At 40.1% G+C, this 16,961-nt stretch overlaps 2 protein-coding genes across 2 annotated transcripts in view; one reads left to right on the top strand and one right to left on the bottom strand.

Annotated features, from left to right (window-relative positions):
* Positions 1–13,518, bottom strand: part of LOC116693650 (alanine--tRNA ligase, cytoplasmic) — a 22,332-nt gene extending 8,814 nt beyond the window's left edge. Inside the window, exons 1-10 of the mRNA XM_032522748.1 lie at positions 13,388–13,518; positions 10,078–10,235; positions 9,707–9,895; positions 8,894–9,039; positions 7,816–8,007; positions 5,740–5,884; positions 4,107–4,252; positions 3,821–3,929; positions 1,913–2,063; positions 1,012–1,136 (exon numbers count right to left, since the gene is read on the bottom strand). Coding sequence (XP_032378639.1) covers positions 1,012–1,136; positions 1,913–2,063; positions 3,821–3,929; positions 4,107–4,252; positions 5,740–5,884; positions 7,816–8,007; positions 8,894–9,039; positions 9,707–9,895; positions 10,078–10,221 — 1,347 coding nt within the window. The 5' untranslated portion in view covers positions 10,222–10,235; positions 13,388–13,518. The remainder of the gene's footprint in view (positions 1–1,011; positions 1,137–1,912; positions 2,064–3,820; positions 3,930–4,106; positions 4,253–5,739; positions 5,885–7,815; positions 8,008–8,893; positions 9,040–9,706; positions 9,896–10,077; positions 10,236–13,387) is intronic.
* A 463-nt stretch (positions 13,519–13,981) lies between these two features.
* Positions 13,982–15,869, top strand: exosc6 (exosome component 6). Its single transcript, XM_032522803.1, has 2 exons — positions 13,982–14,353; positions 15,202–15,869. The coding sequence occupies exons 1-2, from the start codon at positions 14,076–14,078 to the stop codon at positions 15,746–15,748; spliced, it is 825 nt and encodes a 274-aa protein (XP_032378694.1). The 5' UTR covers positions 13,982–14,075; the 3' UTR covers positions 15,749–15,869.
* Positions 15,870–16,961: the final 1,092 nt, after the last annotated feature.

Here is a 16,961-nt window from a genome sequence, read left to right as displayed (position 1 = left end):
AAATTCTCTGGGCAGGCAAAGCAGAGAAAGGGGAGCTAACCTTGCCATTTCTGACCTTGTAAGGACCAAAATTCCAGATTGGCCCGTCTGAGCTTTAATTTTCTCAATGGCAGAGCAGGATACCCAGGGCTCGGTTTACACCTATCGCCATTTTGAGCCACTGGGGGACCATATGGAGGCTGGGGGAACTCATATTAACGTTAAAAAAAACTTCATGTCATGTGACCTTTAACACTTAAAATACACCACATGATGGACTGTAGTCTTGCAATACCAGACCTAAATCCGCAGTGCTGTGTTAGCGCTGGAGTATGGTCTTGATACACTGTTTATCTATTTTGAGATAAGGGGGAATTGATGCTCTAGCTTGTTCGTATTACTTTAAATCAATCTGTGCTAAGCCCTGGATGCAGCAACAGTGCCCTTGCAAAATAGTAAGCAGACAAAGCAAAGGGGAGGGACTGTCAGGTTTTATCCTAGGACAAGTGGAATCAAACTTAAAAACCTTTTAAAAAGATAAATTAATTATACACTCATTGAAAAGGTGAAATTTGCTCTGATTGATAACCAAAGCAAAGAACTCACCTACAAATTACTAATGTTAGGGAAATCGGTTTGTTTTGTTACGTGTTTCTGGATTTTATCTGGTAGGGAGCTGATCTGCGGTGCCAGTATGTGTACAGACATTAGTTCACTCGTGTGTTGGACAGCAGTCTGAGGCTGCAGTAAACTAGAAAAGAGATCAATTTTTTGCAAAATCAAACAACAAGGGATTAGCACAGCGCTGTAAAGTAAATAAGGTTTCATTCAAAAGCAGGTGCACAGCTCGAGATTCTAACTTACTGCGCAACACTGGAGAACGCTGAAATGAGGAAAAATATGTACCCACAGTAGTGGACACAAAACCCTGTTCAGTGGATTTTCCCTTTACAGAGCAGTCAAGGCCAAATTCAAATCATTTAACACATAAGGTTTCCTCACTTCCCTCCACTCCTCCTTCCATCTCCTCACCTGTGCAGCCTTTTTCTCCTCTTCGAAGGCAGCGATGTCCACCACCATACCTTTCTCCTCTGCGATGAGGGAGGTCAGGTCCAGAGGGAAGCCGTATGTGTCATACAACAGCCATGCTGTGTCACCTGGACATACAAACAGAGAGGGGACAGAAATGGCTTCATATGCGGGAGAGTTGTTTGTCTGAAGCAACAAAATTCAAAGACTACTTGATTTAAACAGTAAACATGTCATTGCTATTAAATAATGTATCATATACAGTACATCAGTGAGACTTGAGATGTGAAAAGCAAACAGTTATCTGTGCTGTTGATGTGTTTTCAACACAGTCTGTTAGATGCATTAGCGTCAGTGATGTCTCATCCATTATGGTGAGCCCTTGGGACAGATGACAAATGCATTTCAAAATCCTGAAGGAGACAACAATCGATCTTTACGACAAGAATGTTTGTGAAAGATCTGTTACTAGGATTTTAGTATTTCTAATTGTGGTCCCTTTTCCTTCAGCCAATCTGAGTTTTTTTAAATATTGAATAAGAAAGATTTGAGACATCATGAAAGGTCAAAAAGACGAATGGAAGGAGGAGAGAATGATCCATAATGCCAAGAAACACACTGGAATTGGATTTTAGAAAATCAAAATGATTTTTTTTTTTTAAAGCAATGGAGGGAGGGAAGGAGTGATAGACAAAAGAGCAAAGGTATGGAAGGATAAAAGAGAATGATTGAGAGAGAATAGAAACAAAATGGTGCATTGAAATTTCCAATTCAAATGATTTCCATGTTAACAGATTTGTTGAAGCAGTTTAACAGTGTCTCTCTCATAATAAATCTAACCTCTTTACTGTAAAACATGTGACACGCAACGTATATGAAATGCTTCCCTGTAGTTGAGTCTCACCTGGAATGGTCTTACTGTCTCCCAAACTCATGATCTTCCTATCAAGGATGCGACGCCCCCTGCTGAGGGTTTTCAGGAACTGCACCTCCTCCTCATTAATAATGTCCTTCACTACATCTGGGTCTTTCTTCAACTCCGGGAAGGCATTACCCTGGAGAATGAGAGAGAAAGAAGATGGGACGAGTGAAGGATGGAGATGAGATAGGAGAAGAAAAGAAAAAAAAGGATCATAGAGAGGAGGTCACCAGTTGCAGCATCAGTTATGAAGTGGATGTTAGAAGTTACTACTACCATTTCATGCAATGAACTGTATTCCATTGTCACACACAATATGAAACCCTTTAGAAGTTTTAACAAAACCTCACATTACTCTTTTGGCAAAGGTCATTTTTAAAAGTCATTGTCTGTCTGGTTTAATTTTCTAAAAGATTGTAAAACATCAACCCTGTTATCTACAATCAATCTATGAACATTCTTTTCCAGCCAAACTGGGCTATTAGAATACTTGTCCTCCAGTGAGGTCACTTGAATGTAAAAAAGGTTGAGGGACCATAAAGACAAATAAATAAATAAAACTGAACATGACTCTCACAGATATGTATTGATATCACAAAGAGCAATACAATCTAAGTCAATCTCTTGTCAAAAAACACTTCTCATATGTCTTGAGAGTCACAATGGGAAGAAATTAACATTTACAGTTGACAAATTATCTACATTTTTGCTCTCATGACATTCACTTATGCCAATAATTCAAATAATAATGTCATATTTATTGATATTACACCTACAGCAATGCTACACAAGCATTTGTGTTGTCTAAAACAATTCTATGTATTTGGAGTCATCCAGTGCAAAAATAAACATAATGAACATTATAACTCATATATAAAGGACAAACTAACTCTGTGACCGCCGGAGTGTCAGCTTTCAGCTGGGGAAAAAAAATCTGTAGGTCTATTTGTTTTCATTTTTAAATGATCAAAATATGATAAAGAGATGCCGTTTTTTATTGTGTACAATAGTCTCGGTCTCAGAGGGTTAAACACTTTCATTTGGACAACAGAAGATTTTAAAACAAAAAAGCAATATTTTATTGCTCATCCCTAGTGGCCATAAAAACAGTCATAGCTAGTGAATCAAATAAGGGCTTTGCATAGAAACATAAGTAGAAATGTGGCTTTATAGGGCCATCGTAGAGCTGTATATGTGTAATATATCGATGTTATATCAATATCGCAATATGTGACTGGATATTGTCTCAGATTTTGGATTTCGTAATATCGTAATATGGCATAAGTGTAATCTTTTCCTGGTTTTAAAGGCTACATTACAATAAAGTTTTTTCATTTTCTAAACTTACCAGACTATTCTGACTGTTCTATTGTTTGACTTTACCCACTTAGTCTTTATATCCACATTACTGATGATTATTTATCAAAAATATCATTGTGTAAATAGCTTGTGAAAGCACCAATAGTCAACACTACAAAATTGGTATCGATGTCAAGGTATATGGTCAAAAATATTTTCTCCATATTGCCCAGCCCTACGCCATCGAGATAAAATTAATAACTTGAACTTGTTTATGTTACTGTATGAAGAGAGGGGGACAGAGAGGAGAGCGCTACAGGGGGCTGTTTTGTCAAATGCTGGCATTTTGGGGGGGTTTTCCAGAAAACTGCCTAGCTCAGCTTTAACAAGCACACAGCACTTTTTAATCTTTTATCAATGTTAGCCTCAGCAGTTCTGGATGTACCTGTACTAAACTTTTATCCATTTTAACAGTTGTGGAAAACCCCTACTGAGGCCATCACCAGTTTAAATAGTCCACTCCTCTCAAGTTGATATGTCACATACAGACCATTGAGGCTATAATTAAAAGAAAGTCAAGAAAGAAAATCTTACCAGGGAATCAACCACCACATCCACCAGAGAGGCAAAAAAGCCTCTCTGAGCTCCCAGCTTCTCGTGAGAATAACGGACTGCGCGGCGCAGGATCCTCCTCAACACATAACTAAAAACATAATGGAAACAACAAAACATTACAATAAAGTACTAAAAATGTACTGCAAAACAAAGCATTTATAGCCACGCTCGCTGAAATCTTGTATAGTTTTGCAATATTAGCATGTGTTGTGCTGACACTATGGGGTTTGTCATTCCTTTTTGCTCTGCAATGTTCATGTCTCACCCTCTTCCTGTGTTATCAGGCCGGCCGCCATCTGATAGGGCGATGGTGATGGTGCGGGCGTGGTCAGCCAGCACACGGTAGGCCATATCAATACCGTCAGTATCCTCGGCACCTACTTTACCGGTGTAAGGTCGAGCACCTGTACCCTGAAACAAACAATGTTTAAACGGCGTATTAGATCAGGTGTTCCCTAGCTTTTGTCCTGATATACTGTACACCCGTCACTGGCCTCCAGATTAACATTTTGCCTTGGTTGCACTGATGCACCCACATTTTTTCTTGCGTCGCCATTAACGCCACAATTTCAAGGTCACCTTTGTATCACGCTCCATATACATTCATATTTATTGTGTAAATGGTTTTAAACAAGAATAAGGTGTAGGTAAATACTAAGTGCTACTGTTTAAAAGTGCTTCCCTGAACTGAGACCTAACATTTCATGACTCAAATCTGAAATGAGGTTGGAAATGAGAACGTTGTTCATGGCTGGGGCTTACACATCCACGTGGACTTAAATGGCGTTTTTCCATTACATGGTACCTGCTTGACCCGCCTTGACTTTTTTGTTTTTCCATTATGAAAAAAAGTGAAAACCTGCAGACTACTACAGACTACGCTGGTGTGGAGAGATTTGTCACTAATCACTGTGTCATCATTGCTAGCGACAAACAGGGTTGTCCTGAACAACCCGTCATTTCAAATAGTTTAGCCAGCTGTGTTTTTTTGCTGCCTCCAGCTTTTTTTTAAACAAAATTTGTCTTCTGGCTGTGGCAACAGCCATAGGCCGAGAATCAAAAACAACACACCTTCAAAGTTCTGTGTGTGTGTGTGTGTGTGTGTGTGTGTGTGTGTGTGTGGGGCATTAGGTCACGGCAGTTTTCTGCGGCGTCGCTATGACGACCAGCCACACTTGCCTCACGCATGAGGTGGTAATAAATCTGCAATGGAAAATGGAGAACGGCGCACCGCGACTGAGCCAAGCGGAGCTAGTGCTACCAGCGGGTAAGCGCCAATTGTCTTATTGTTGATGCCCAGAAGTGCCCCAACATGGTTCCGACTCTCCAATATAAGAAAAAATCCAGTCAAAGGGCAGGTTCAGACACCACACCGCAGTTGTAGTGGGTCAAAAGTTATAATTGAGAGGGGTTACTTTTGCATTAGTCTATACATGTTTTTTGAGGAAAGCACTGCATGTTATACCTTTAAAACAAATCAGTGATGCTGTTCTGGCCTCACTGTTCTCTCTGAAGTTAGCTGGAAGTGATGTAATGTAGCTCTGGTGCGTTTTATATGGAGTGAGCACAACGCCGGACTCCATTCCGGTCATATGGTAACTTAAGAGGCAATTTGGTCTTTTGTGCTTGGATTAATTTGGCATACAGTTAACACACCAGTCATAATTTTATTTGAAAGAAAACTCAACTCCTGGCATTTGCCCCTAGTGTTCTTTCTCTGTTTTGGAAGAAGGTATTAATGGGAGAAAAGGCCCAACTAGCTTTCAAAGTGACACATTCTCTTTTTACATGCTGTGCAATGAATCCAATTTACGGTGATGTGAAGAGGTTCTTTAGTCACTTTAAGGTATTTTTCCGCCCTTTCCATTTAGTTACACAAATCTGGGGCATTTCAGTACCTTCTGTATAGCTTCAAAGTACGGGATGAAGAGGTCAGTGTCATAGTTGGACATCTTGTTCTGCAGTACGGACACCAGGCGCTCCAGGCCCATCCCTGTGTCTATGCTCTTCTTAGGCAGTGGCTTTAACACAGTCTCAGACTCCCTAAGCAAGATGGAAACAACAGTTACGAACAGAGTCACTGATCAGTACAAGAGTATGCACTTTGATCAAGGCAGTCTTATAGTGTGAAAGCACACAGGTTTTTCTTACTGTGTGCAAAGGAGGATCATACAGTTTTGTATCATTTACATCAAACCAGATTATGAGTTTACTGGGCCAAGTAATTAAAAATCTTCAACAAAAAAACACATCATCACCACTAACAAGAGAATAAAGCGTAGAGGTGTGGAGTGAGGGTGTGTATAATAATAAAAAAAAAGGGTGTTGCCAAATTCCCAAAACACCTGACCTTAATTCCTGTTTATGTTTGTGTTTGGGTGTGTTGCTGTCACACAGCTGATCAGTTAAATGTTCTTTATATAACCCACTAAACTGGTTACAAGCCTTGACTGAAACAGACAGATATGAACACAGCCATGACGTGTTAGCGTGAAGGTGCAAACAAACGCAAAGAACCAAAAAGATTTAACACTTATTCCACTAATTATGTTTTATTTTAAAACTGTAAATAAACTAATATTTGATGTGTGAATAACTGCATCAGTTTGACCACAACACCTGTGAACTATGAGGAATAAAAAAGTAAATGAGCCATTTTATTTATTCTGAAAAAGCATTGTTTGATCAATAGAAAGGTCGGTGGTTTTACTTCTGTGGCTACTGTTGCACTGCAAATTAAGAAAACACATGCAAATAGATTGCCAACAATACAACAATTGCCAACAATGGGGTGGTAGTAGCTCAGTCCATAGGGAGTTGGGTTGGGAACCGGAGGGTTACTGGTTAAAGTCCCCGTACGGACCAAAGTATGGTGGTGGACTGGTAGCTGGAGAGGTGCCAGTTCATCTCCTGGGCACTGCCAAGGTGCTCTTGAGCAAGGCACCGAACCCCCAACCGCTCGGGGCGCCTTTCCATGGGCAGCCCCCTCACTCTGACATCTCTCCATTAGTGCATGTGTAGGTCCTGAGCATGTGTGTGTAATTCAGGCCTGTGTGTAATGCTTGTAATAACAACAGAGTGAAAAGTGTAGTTTCCCCTTGTGGGATTAATAAAGTATAAAAAATAAAAATAAAATAACAGAACAGAACTCTAAAAGGTTACAAAGACATTAATTGCAGTTCACAGGCTACCGGTGTCAACCGCCAAAAACGGATAGCTGTCTACCCTACATGCAAATACAATCATCCACAGACACATGTTAGCTGAACACCCAGGCTATTGGGCTCTCCAGTACATTGTTTTGTTGCCAGCTGTGCACATTTTTCCGGCCGTACTGCTTGCTGTACGAGTCAAGAGGCCGGGGAAGCCACTGGCTGGCAGGCTAAGCCAGGCTTGCACCTTCCTGCACCAAGGTCACATGGCTACGTGGATGTGTGTTGAATGGACGATACAGGGGACATGCAAATTTCTTAATGAGCCTCAGCCAAGCCACACCTGATTGCTCAAAGTAAAAAATTAAAAAATACTTGGAACCAAGCCATCGGCCTGTTCCAAACAAGTATGCGCTCCAAACGGGGCCCTACACTATTATCATAATGAGCAAAAGGCTAATGCTAAGTTACCACAGATATTCTGCAATAACATCTGAATCCCCACAAGGCGAAAAATAAGCCAAAAAAACCTGACTACCAGAACCATTTAATGGATAGTCAACCAACTGTGCGCATCACTTTTGAGTCCCGTGAAAACAGTTTCTGTTGTGTTGGTGTGAGCTTCTTTGCAGCACTTTTTCTTAATGCTGGGCATGACATGTTGTCAAATTTATTGTGTTGTGTCTGTTTGTAATTTGCAGTGTGTTAAGCTCTCAGGGCCACCGTAAAATACAGTCTGTATGCACTGATAATCGTGAGGTAAATCCTGAGGTACCTATCTTTTATCATACTCTGATCATTGTCCGCCTGACAGTCTGTTACCTGTTGAACTGGATGAACACCAGGTTCCAGATCTCCAGGACATTGGGATCGTCCATGTTCACCAGGTGAGAGGCGTCCCTCCCTCCAATGCGGTCAAAGTGCATCTCACTGCAGGGACCGCAGGGGCCGGTGTCTCCCATCTCCCAGAAGTTATCCTTCATACTGCCAGGCAGGATGCGAGCCTCCTCCATCCTGAGAGAAACACAGTGAGCACAGAGAGGACTTTATTAAATCACTTCTGTTAATAGGTTAAAAATAAAGTTTAGTGACAACTAGGAGATACAGGTATTTGCAAAGTGAGAAGGCCTCAATACGCAAAACAAATGTTTTCTTTTTTTGTGAGGGTGCCATTTTTGGGCAATCATTTATTTGAGTCGTACTTGATGTGAATGTTCACCCCCTTATACTTCATGACTGTCCTAAACTGCCTGATTATTAAAATGCCATTAGATGGCAGTCACAAAATAAAGATATAAATGATATATGATAAAAGATAAATAAAATATATGTCTAGACTGCACTGATAATTGTTCGGTGAATCTCCAAGCCACATAAAATTATCCTGGCATGTATTCAGTAGACTTGCCCTCATCTGTTGAAGCTGCTTTAGCAGGAACAGCAATATTGGGTACGATTTTATTTGAACAGAGATGTTAAAAGGGAATAAAAAGTGAAATAAGCTTTTCAAAGAAAAGCCAACAGAAAAAAAGAGAGAAGGATCATAAAAAGTCTGATGCTTAGTGGGGAAAAAGTCAACTGAAAGTTTTGAATAAATACATGGTATATAACTGATAAATAAATGGTAGATAACTGCACTATTAAAACTATTTATGTAATGGGACATGAACAAATACAACAATGACATACGATTTCAGACAGGGAGGTAGAGAAATGAGAGAGACAATCTTGTAGGCTGTTGTTGAGGTGTGAGACATGAGGAACTCCTAGGAGCTAATGCATGGGAAGAAAAATAATTCACAGTGGGCTATGATTATTAAAAGTTTCTCAGAGATGGCCTAAAGCAAATGCCTTCATCTGATGTGTTCACCAATACATCTCATTCTCAAGCTGGGCTCACCCTAGGTCGATCCAGATCTGCTTGCACTCCAGGTCGGGCTCCAGGCCTGCTTCAGCATCCCCCCCGAAGTAGGTGACGTACAGACGGTCGATGGGAATACCAAACTCCTGGGTCAGCAGCTCCAAGGCCATCTTACAGGCCAGTTGCTGCAGGGGGAGGTGGGAAGATGCAGAATGAGCAGAGGGAAGAAAAATACAAGACAAAAAGGATAAAAGACAGAAGAGTAAGACAAAAAAAAAATCTTAATAGATTCTTCTCGCTGAATCTGCCATGTCATGGTCATATTTGAGTTGTAATATTGCCCAACACAGGTAACAATCTGTATCAAGTCAGCAGAAAAAAAAAGTGTTTGCTACATTAGCCAGACCATGTTTTACTCACAAAAGCACACACTCAGCTAAATTAAGGACACAAGATTATCGCGCTTTCTGCATATTATTCTGTATATAGCTTACCACTTTCATTCATGTCAAAAGGAAGGGTGCTGCAGCAGATAAAGTAGTAAGTAGAGCTAGACCAATAAGTCCGACAAACGAATGATACATTGGTCAGTAATTGCTTCTGGCAGATATATCAGTACAAGTATAGGTGTACATATTGACCGATGAGTTGCAGAACAGAAATGCCAAACTAGGTTTGAGGTAATTTAAAAACAGAGTGCACTAACAAGTAGATTTTTCAACAGCAAAATGTCCCGCTTAGTATCTTGGTCGCTATTTTTACAAAAAAAAATATCAGCTACCTGCTGATATATCAAATTTCAGTTGGGTCGGTGACAAATGTTGACACAATTGCAGAGTATGACTATAATACCTTAAAGTAGTCACCAAAGGACCAGGACCCCAGCATCTCGAAGAAGGTGTGGTGGTAGACATCTTTACCCACATCATCCAGGTCGTTGTGTTTGCCTCCTGCACGGATACACTTTTGGGTGTTTGCGGCACGACGCAGCTTGGCCATAGGGTGGGACGGGTCGAGGGTGTTGAGGAAGATGGGCTTAAACTAAAATGGAAGGGATATACGGAGCACATTTGTGAGTTGTTTTTTTTTTAAAGCTACAAGAATTTTCTCATTTCAGCACTGAGTCAAAATGTTGTAAATCAGTCGATTTGTATAAATGAACCATCCGGAAAAATAGAGGCACATATATTTGAGAACAACATGGAGACGGGTGAATGATGTACCTGGTTCATGCCAGCATTGGCGAAAAGCAGCGTGGGGTCGTCCAGTGGGATGGTGGATGACGAGTGGACATACTTGTGCTCATAGCGACGGAAGAAGTCGATGAACTTCTCGCGGATTTGAGCTGCACTCAAAGAGGAGTCCATTCTGAATCAGCTGTCTGGACAAAAATACACAACAAAAAATGAATATTGTAACCATGAAGCATGTTTAAATAGGCAGCTAGCTTTTTACTCGAGCTCTGTCTTAATAAATTGTTCTGGGTCCCTAACGGTGTTCCACAGTGACAACATAAACATTTGTATGTAAATTACTAGTACTGCTAACAGCATGATCATGAGCATGCTCCCAGCAGCTGAACTCATCATAGGGCAACAAAGGAAGACACATTAATTGGTAGGATCAAATTAGCTGTTTTACTACTTGATTAAAAAGTTGTAGAAGCATTTTCCGCAGAGCTGAGTGAGTTGGTGTTCTTTTTTATGTCATCTGAACGTTACAAGACGTGACTGCACATATCACCATATAAAAGAGACTACATTTATTTTTTGTGAAGTGTGCGATAACTCTTCAGGGCTCTCATTTATAAAACTGTGCGAAGGATCCTTACCAAAAGTGTACATACACCCAAAAGCCAATAATGGCGTGCGCCAAAAAAAAAAAAATCTGATTTATGAAACCGTGTATACACACACACACACACACACATCTGTAAGCAATGTTCCCTTTATAAATCACAGATTACCCAGAAGTGTAAGTCTTATCTCGGCCTGTACATGCCCATTTGTAATCATAAATAGTCAATGCAAAGCACCTCATGAATGATGATCAGTATATAAATGACCCTGGCAGTTCTTTCGTTGCGCTGAATCATGACGACTGCCGGGGAGAAAGCTAAAAAGTTCTCAGACGCTGGTGAATTGCTGCAAATTGAATTATTGTTTTGGCCTGTTCTAGCACAGTGTAGGAAAACCTCAACTATAGACTACCTACATTAATAATAACTTCCAAAACGGCAGGCATTACGGAACTCAGGGACAGCTTCCGATCTACCAGACCTATATGATAAGATTTAACAGAACTTATATTATATAGCCACGTTTATAGATGAGACCCCAGGGCTTTCTAAAGAGGTTTACAACAAACTATAAAAACGGCGTGTCTCCTATTTCTGTGAAACAATTATTAACTGTTCATAGTGAGCCTGTTGTGAAATTGCTCTGGTTATAGGCACCAGAAGGCACTACCACCAGTTGCAAACAGTTAAACCAACTTAGCCTTTACTGCAAAACAGCCAATTGCTCAAAGCTTTGCCTTGCTTTAACGCACTTCGTCTGAATCGACACAGAAATAAAATAAGGGCACAGCTCAGGGAATGCTATTGTTTGTTGCATGATCCCTGGTATATAAATACAGTGTTATCTAAAGAGGTTTTGAAGATTTTTGTCTCTGCATACAATTACATTATAATGAGTTACAAAACAATAATTAATCATTTCCATACTTGATATACATATTTAATGCAATTTAATATTTCCATTATCAGTTAGCCCTAATCTGTCAATTATTTTTCAGATTAATCGTTCAGTGTTTCAACCATGTCAAAGTAGGAAGAAAAAAAAGTTAATTCCATTTTTCCAAAACCCAAGGTGACATCTATGAATGTCTTCTATTTATACAACCAACAATCTAAAACCCACAGTGCCACGTAAGGGTGTCATTTATTTTTTATCTCCCCTAACGTTTCCAACTTTTTTGACACAGATATGACAATAAAATGGTCCGAAATGATGTGTATTTACATTTTTTTTATTTAACATAGCTTTTTCTTGAGGGAGGACCCCTAAACCCCAAATACTTGCAACTAGGTATTTCAAAAATCTGGATCTTGATTTGTTACTTACAAGATACAACGTAGCATTGTTGTATTACTGCAGTATGTCATCACTAAATCACTCAATTTAAGGATGATTCGCCTTTTTGTCAGGTTCTTTGTGCTCAGCATTTTAATTCAAAAAGCACCCAAACAGCTTTAAGTCTTGAATGTATTCGGGGCACCCGCTGCTGCCATGGTGATTACATAGGATATACAGAGTGTAATACTGAGTGTAGTTTGGTCTTAAAAGTGTTTCACCCGTTCAGCTGCCATGAAGTACCAAGTGGGGTTTTGCATCGAGCGAAATGTAAACTACAGTATCTGTTTATGATTAAAAGGCAGCACAGTAGAATTACAATTAGTGTATTTATTTGTAAACTAGCTGGCAAAGAAAACCACACAGGCAGTGCCCTCAGCTCTCTAGGGCCAGCAAGCGAACAGTAAACAGCCACCCTCCCCACCCATTCTGACTATGAAACGTCACTATGAGACATCAAGGTGATGGCAATGGAAAGCTTCACCACTAAGAAACACAGACTGTTAAAAAACTACTGTTGTAAAAAAACAAAAAGAGGCTTATTATGAGGAAGATGAGACTTCACAAAGGGTGAGACATAAAATAGGGTACAATAATTGAAAACAAGAGAATACAGTAAGGGGTACTTGTGCACTTTAGGTATGCACATAAGGATACAATACAGGACCAACACATTTTTGGTTGTTTCTTATTTGTAACCATTACACTGTAATGAATGGACAGTAAAAGCACAGCTTATTCTACCATTTTTTTGTATTTAATTATGCAAAACTGCTTCATTTCTTATCGTAACGTCTAAACAATTGGAATAACACACCTACTGCATCTATAAAACACAAGAATAAACAATAAAAATACAAATACAAGTTTAAATACTGGCCTGCCTACCCAGACTGCACTTCTCTGCATTACAGTAAGTGGTCAGTGGAGAAGCCCTGTGCTGTCCAAAACTTAGCTTAGTGATTCTACCATTAGGGAGGCCCACAAATACACTAAAGTTAGAACGTTAGTTATACCCAAAGGTCAAACATTAAGTCGCAGAGGGTTAATTTCCTTTTCTCCTGCTAACTAAAATCAGTTCTTCCATGTCCCCTTTGCACCTCTTCTCTGAACAAGCTCACAGAAAGTAGTGCCACAAAATAGTGCCAGTCATGTCAGACATCATTCCTCTGAAACAGCTTGTAAAAGCCGGAATGCATTATCATACCGTCAACTGGTTATAAACTGATGTGTTGGGCAGAGGCACTGGGTCGACAAGCTGACGTTAGCAATCGAAATGTTAGCCAGACAGGCTAAGAGAGAGATTTTAACACACAATTATAACAGAAATCTTACTTTACTGAATGGTATGGTGAATGTAATGTTTTTTAACAGCACCTGAAGAGAAAATAATACTCACAAGAGTCGCTATTCTCGCAGAATGAATCAGTTAACTGCTCCCAGACCCACCGCTTTAGCACACGCTGCTTGATCAAAAAGAAAACGAAGATCCAGTGAACACGCCAACGGCAGCCACCCATTTGTCGGGCCACACCGGTACGTCGGCAAATGTACATTTCTATTGGACAGGCCTACTGTCAATCTTAGCACAGCCCGCCACATCAATGGTACCAACTTTCCTGCTTGGCTGATGCAAGACATCTAAATCTAAATAATAGTTTGCCCTGCTTTAAAAACATTTTTAAAGAAGGTGGTAGTGCACATTCCTAATTTAAAAAGTTCACTTTAAATGATTTGTCAAAAATAATTTATAGTCAGTTATTAATTTGGGTGTTTAGGTTCTGGCCGAGTACATGAGATGCATTACCAATTTTGTAATAATTAGCTAGTGATTTTGTGACGTATGATGATAATGAAATCCTATTATTCCATCCGCATCTTGAGCTATCTTGGAAATCGCTGAGCAAATTCAAATTAGAAGAACTCTGGATTTCCAGGGTTCACTTGAACTGTTTCTGTCGGTTTCTATCTGCGACGCAATAGCGGAATCATTTCTCTGCTTGCTGTTTCTGGGGGACACGTTTGTAGTGGACTTACACACACACACATGCGCGCTGTTTGGGTAGTTTATTTAATTTTACTCCACCATGCCGACTGATACCAAACGTGTACGTGGCCCAGAAGTATCCCAAAGTACGTCTTTGTTTTTGTGCAAACCTGCGGCCGTTCTCCCCTCGCAAGGCCCCAGAGCGGACGGTCGGCAGCGGGATCAAGTGGACGTCCGGCCTGTTTTTGTCCGGTGCGGGCTCGTGAGCCAGGCTAAAGGCTCGGCTTACATCGAAGCTGGAAACACCAAGTTGATGTGCTGCATTTATGGCCCCAGAGAAACAGAGCGGAAAGATGAGACCGATATGAAATGTGGAAGGTATGTGGTGACTCGACAAATGTAGGCCTATGTATTTATTTTATTTGACTTTGATTGATCTACAACAAAGGAAACACACATTTAACTATGTAACTTACATTGTGCCTGCATTCATAAGCAGTAAAACGCAGCCTTGAATTTGTATGAGTAAAGTTAGACCTAGCTTGTTGGCGAAATGTTAATTTTAGCTCATATGAGCAAACTTCAGATAGTTTAAATAACAAATTAAATGTTTAAGTGAGAACACCAACATTGTAATGTGAAAAGACAGACCGTAAAATAAAAAGAAACAACTAGGAGCTTACATAACAAAAATATGTTCAAAGTAGAGTAGTCATTTTAAGTAGAAGGTCAAAAGAAGCTTCTGGCTTCATTATTTATTGGCGACATACTGCATGAAGGCACTTGGCCCTGTTGTTATAGCCATTTGTATTAGGTACCATTCTCTGGGAACACGAATATTAAATAGCATGCCCTTTTGATTATAAATGTTCACCTAGGGGCATATCCTTGTTATTATATTACTTAAGAGGTGTTGTAGCATCACTGTTCCCTCTACACCTTTCCTGTTATTTCCCATTCAGAACTCAAGACAAGATGAGTTTACTTGCAAAACGTTATTTGCAGAATAATTATTTTTCTCGATTATTTTGTTTTGTTATTGTTAGAAGCCAAAATTGAAATTAAGTTGTTTGTAATCATGATTAAAACTCAATTACATTTAAGTTGAGACGTGTGTGTGTGTGTGTGTGTGTGTGTGTGTGTGTGTGTGTGTGTGTGTGTGTGTGTGTGTGTGTGTGTGTAGAGGAAGACTTTAACAAAACTGTATTTGTCCGCTGTGTATCCAGGTTGACTACTGACATGCGTTTTGCTCCATTTTCCTGTCTGGAGAGGGGCTCCTGGATTCAGGGAAGCCAGGACAAGGACCTCTCCCTGATGCTGCATGAGAGCCTGCAGCCAGCCGTGTGCCTCAACAAATATCCTCGTTCTCAGATCGAGGTCAACGTGATGGTTCTTGAGAATAGCGGTTCAGTTTTGGCCCATGCAGTCACATGCGCTTCTCTCGCCCTCGCAGATGCAGGGATCGAAATGTTTGACCTGGTGCTTGGCTGTTCCATACGCCAGGATGGCGCCTCTTATGTGGTTGACCCTTCTTACATGGAGGAAAACAGCTGCAGCTCAGCCAGCAGCCATAACCAGGGCGGTCTGACTGTTGCGTTCCTCCCCAGCCTCAACCAGGTTTCTGGGCTGCAGTCAGATGGAGAAATGACTGAAGAGACCCTGGCAGCCGGTGTTCGGACCTGCATTGAGGGATGTTATAAACTGTACCCGGTCATCCAACAAGCCCTGGCGAAGGCTGTGCGCAGGGCTGCGCCCCCACCATCAGAGAGCTGAGACACTCATAAACCCAGAACTGCTTAGTTCATAGTTTTTCTACTTTACATTTTCTGTTCCATTCTTTGACAACAATACCTGTTTCTATGTTTAATATTCAATTCTTTAAATGAAAATTGATGATAATTAAACAATGGACATATATGGAATTTTATTTAACTTCACTCAACTTCTGGACTGCGTCATCAATATTTGATTGCATTGCATCACAGGGGTTTTCAGCAGCTTCAGAGCAGTTTCCATTATGCAAGATCATTACTTATAATAGCCTGACCTAACTAACTGGAAATGTATGAAGATCAGAGATACATAATAAAGTGGATAAATCAAGTTCTGTTCTGTTTTCAAATGAAATTATTCCATTTTAAAACCAAATCACAGTGTCTTATATCAATGTTTCTACCGGAGTGGTATCATACAACACCAAAACTAGGATTTGACAGCAGCATGATGGTGCTCTGAGAATCATTCAGTCAACAATTTTGTACATCAGTCAAATTTGTACATCAGGATTTCTCAGTGGAGCCTGGAAACTCCTGCCTTACAGTTTGCTTGCACTACACCACTTAGGTTTTCTCCTATAGTAATATCTGCATATAGTCATAACAGGCAAAGCAAAGCTTATGCATGCTTGCCTTTTTAAAATTGGCCCACAGGGGGCAGTTTAGAGAGAGTGCAACATGCTCCAGAAACATGTCAAAGAGTTGTTTCTAGAGACAGATTGTAGAAGAGAGAGATTAAATCAATGGACTAAGATGAACCATTATTTTACCAACACTTTAGTAGTAATGCGCTTGCTGATTGATCTGAGGCAAGTAATAATCACAAGGGAAATGTGTTAAACTATAATTCTACATCAATCACACTTGATGGCAGACAAGCTTAAAAATATTAATGTTCAAAATCTGTCAAAGCTGCCCCTGTTTGCTTTAATTTATGTACAGCTTAATAAAGAATCAGAAAGACAACCACTTGTACTAATTCGTTCAAATTTCACTACAGCTAAATCACTAGCAGAGGGAGCAAGAGAGCCACGTATAATGTTTAGCCGTTGTTGCTGATTAACCACTAACACTTCTTCTGGTAATTTTGTATACTACATAGAATAAACAAATAGACATATACGAAAAGTGGCATAAATATGAGATAATCCTTGTTTTCCAAAAGTTTTCATGTCAGGATGGCCGAGCGGTCTAAGGCGCTGCGTTCAGGT

Source organism: Etheostoma spectabile, chromosome 8, assembly GCF_008692095.1.
Source record: "Etheostoma spectabile isolate EspeVRDwgs_2016 chromosome 8, UIUC_Espe_1.0, whole genome shotgun sequence".
Classification (NCBI taxonomy): domain Eukaryota; kingdom Metazoa; phylum Chordata; class Actinopteri; order Perciformes; family Percidae; genus Etheostoma; species Etheostoma spectabile.
This window is presented reverse-complemented; position numbering and strand designations above follow the sequence as displayed.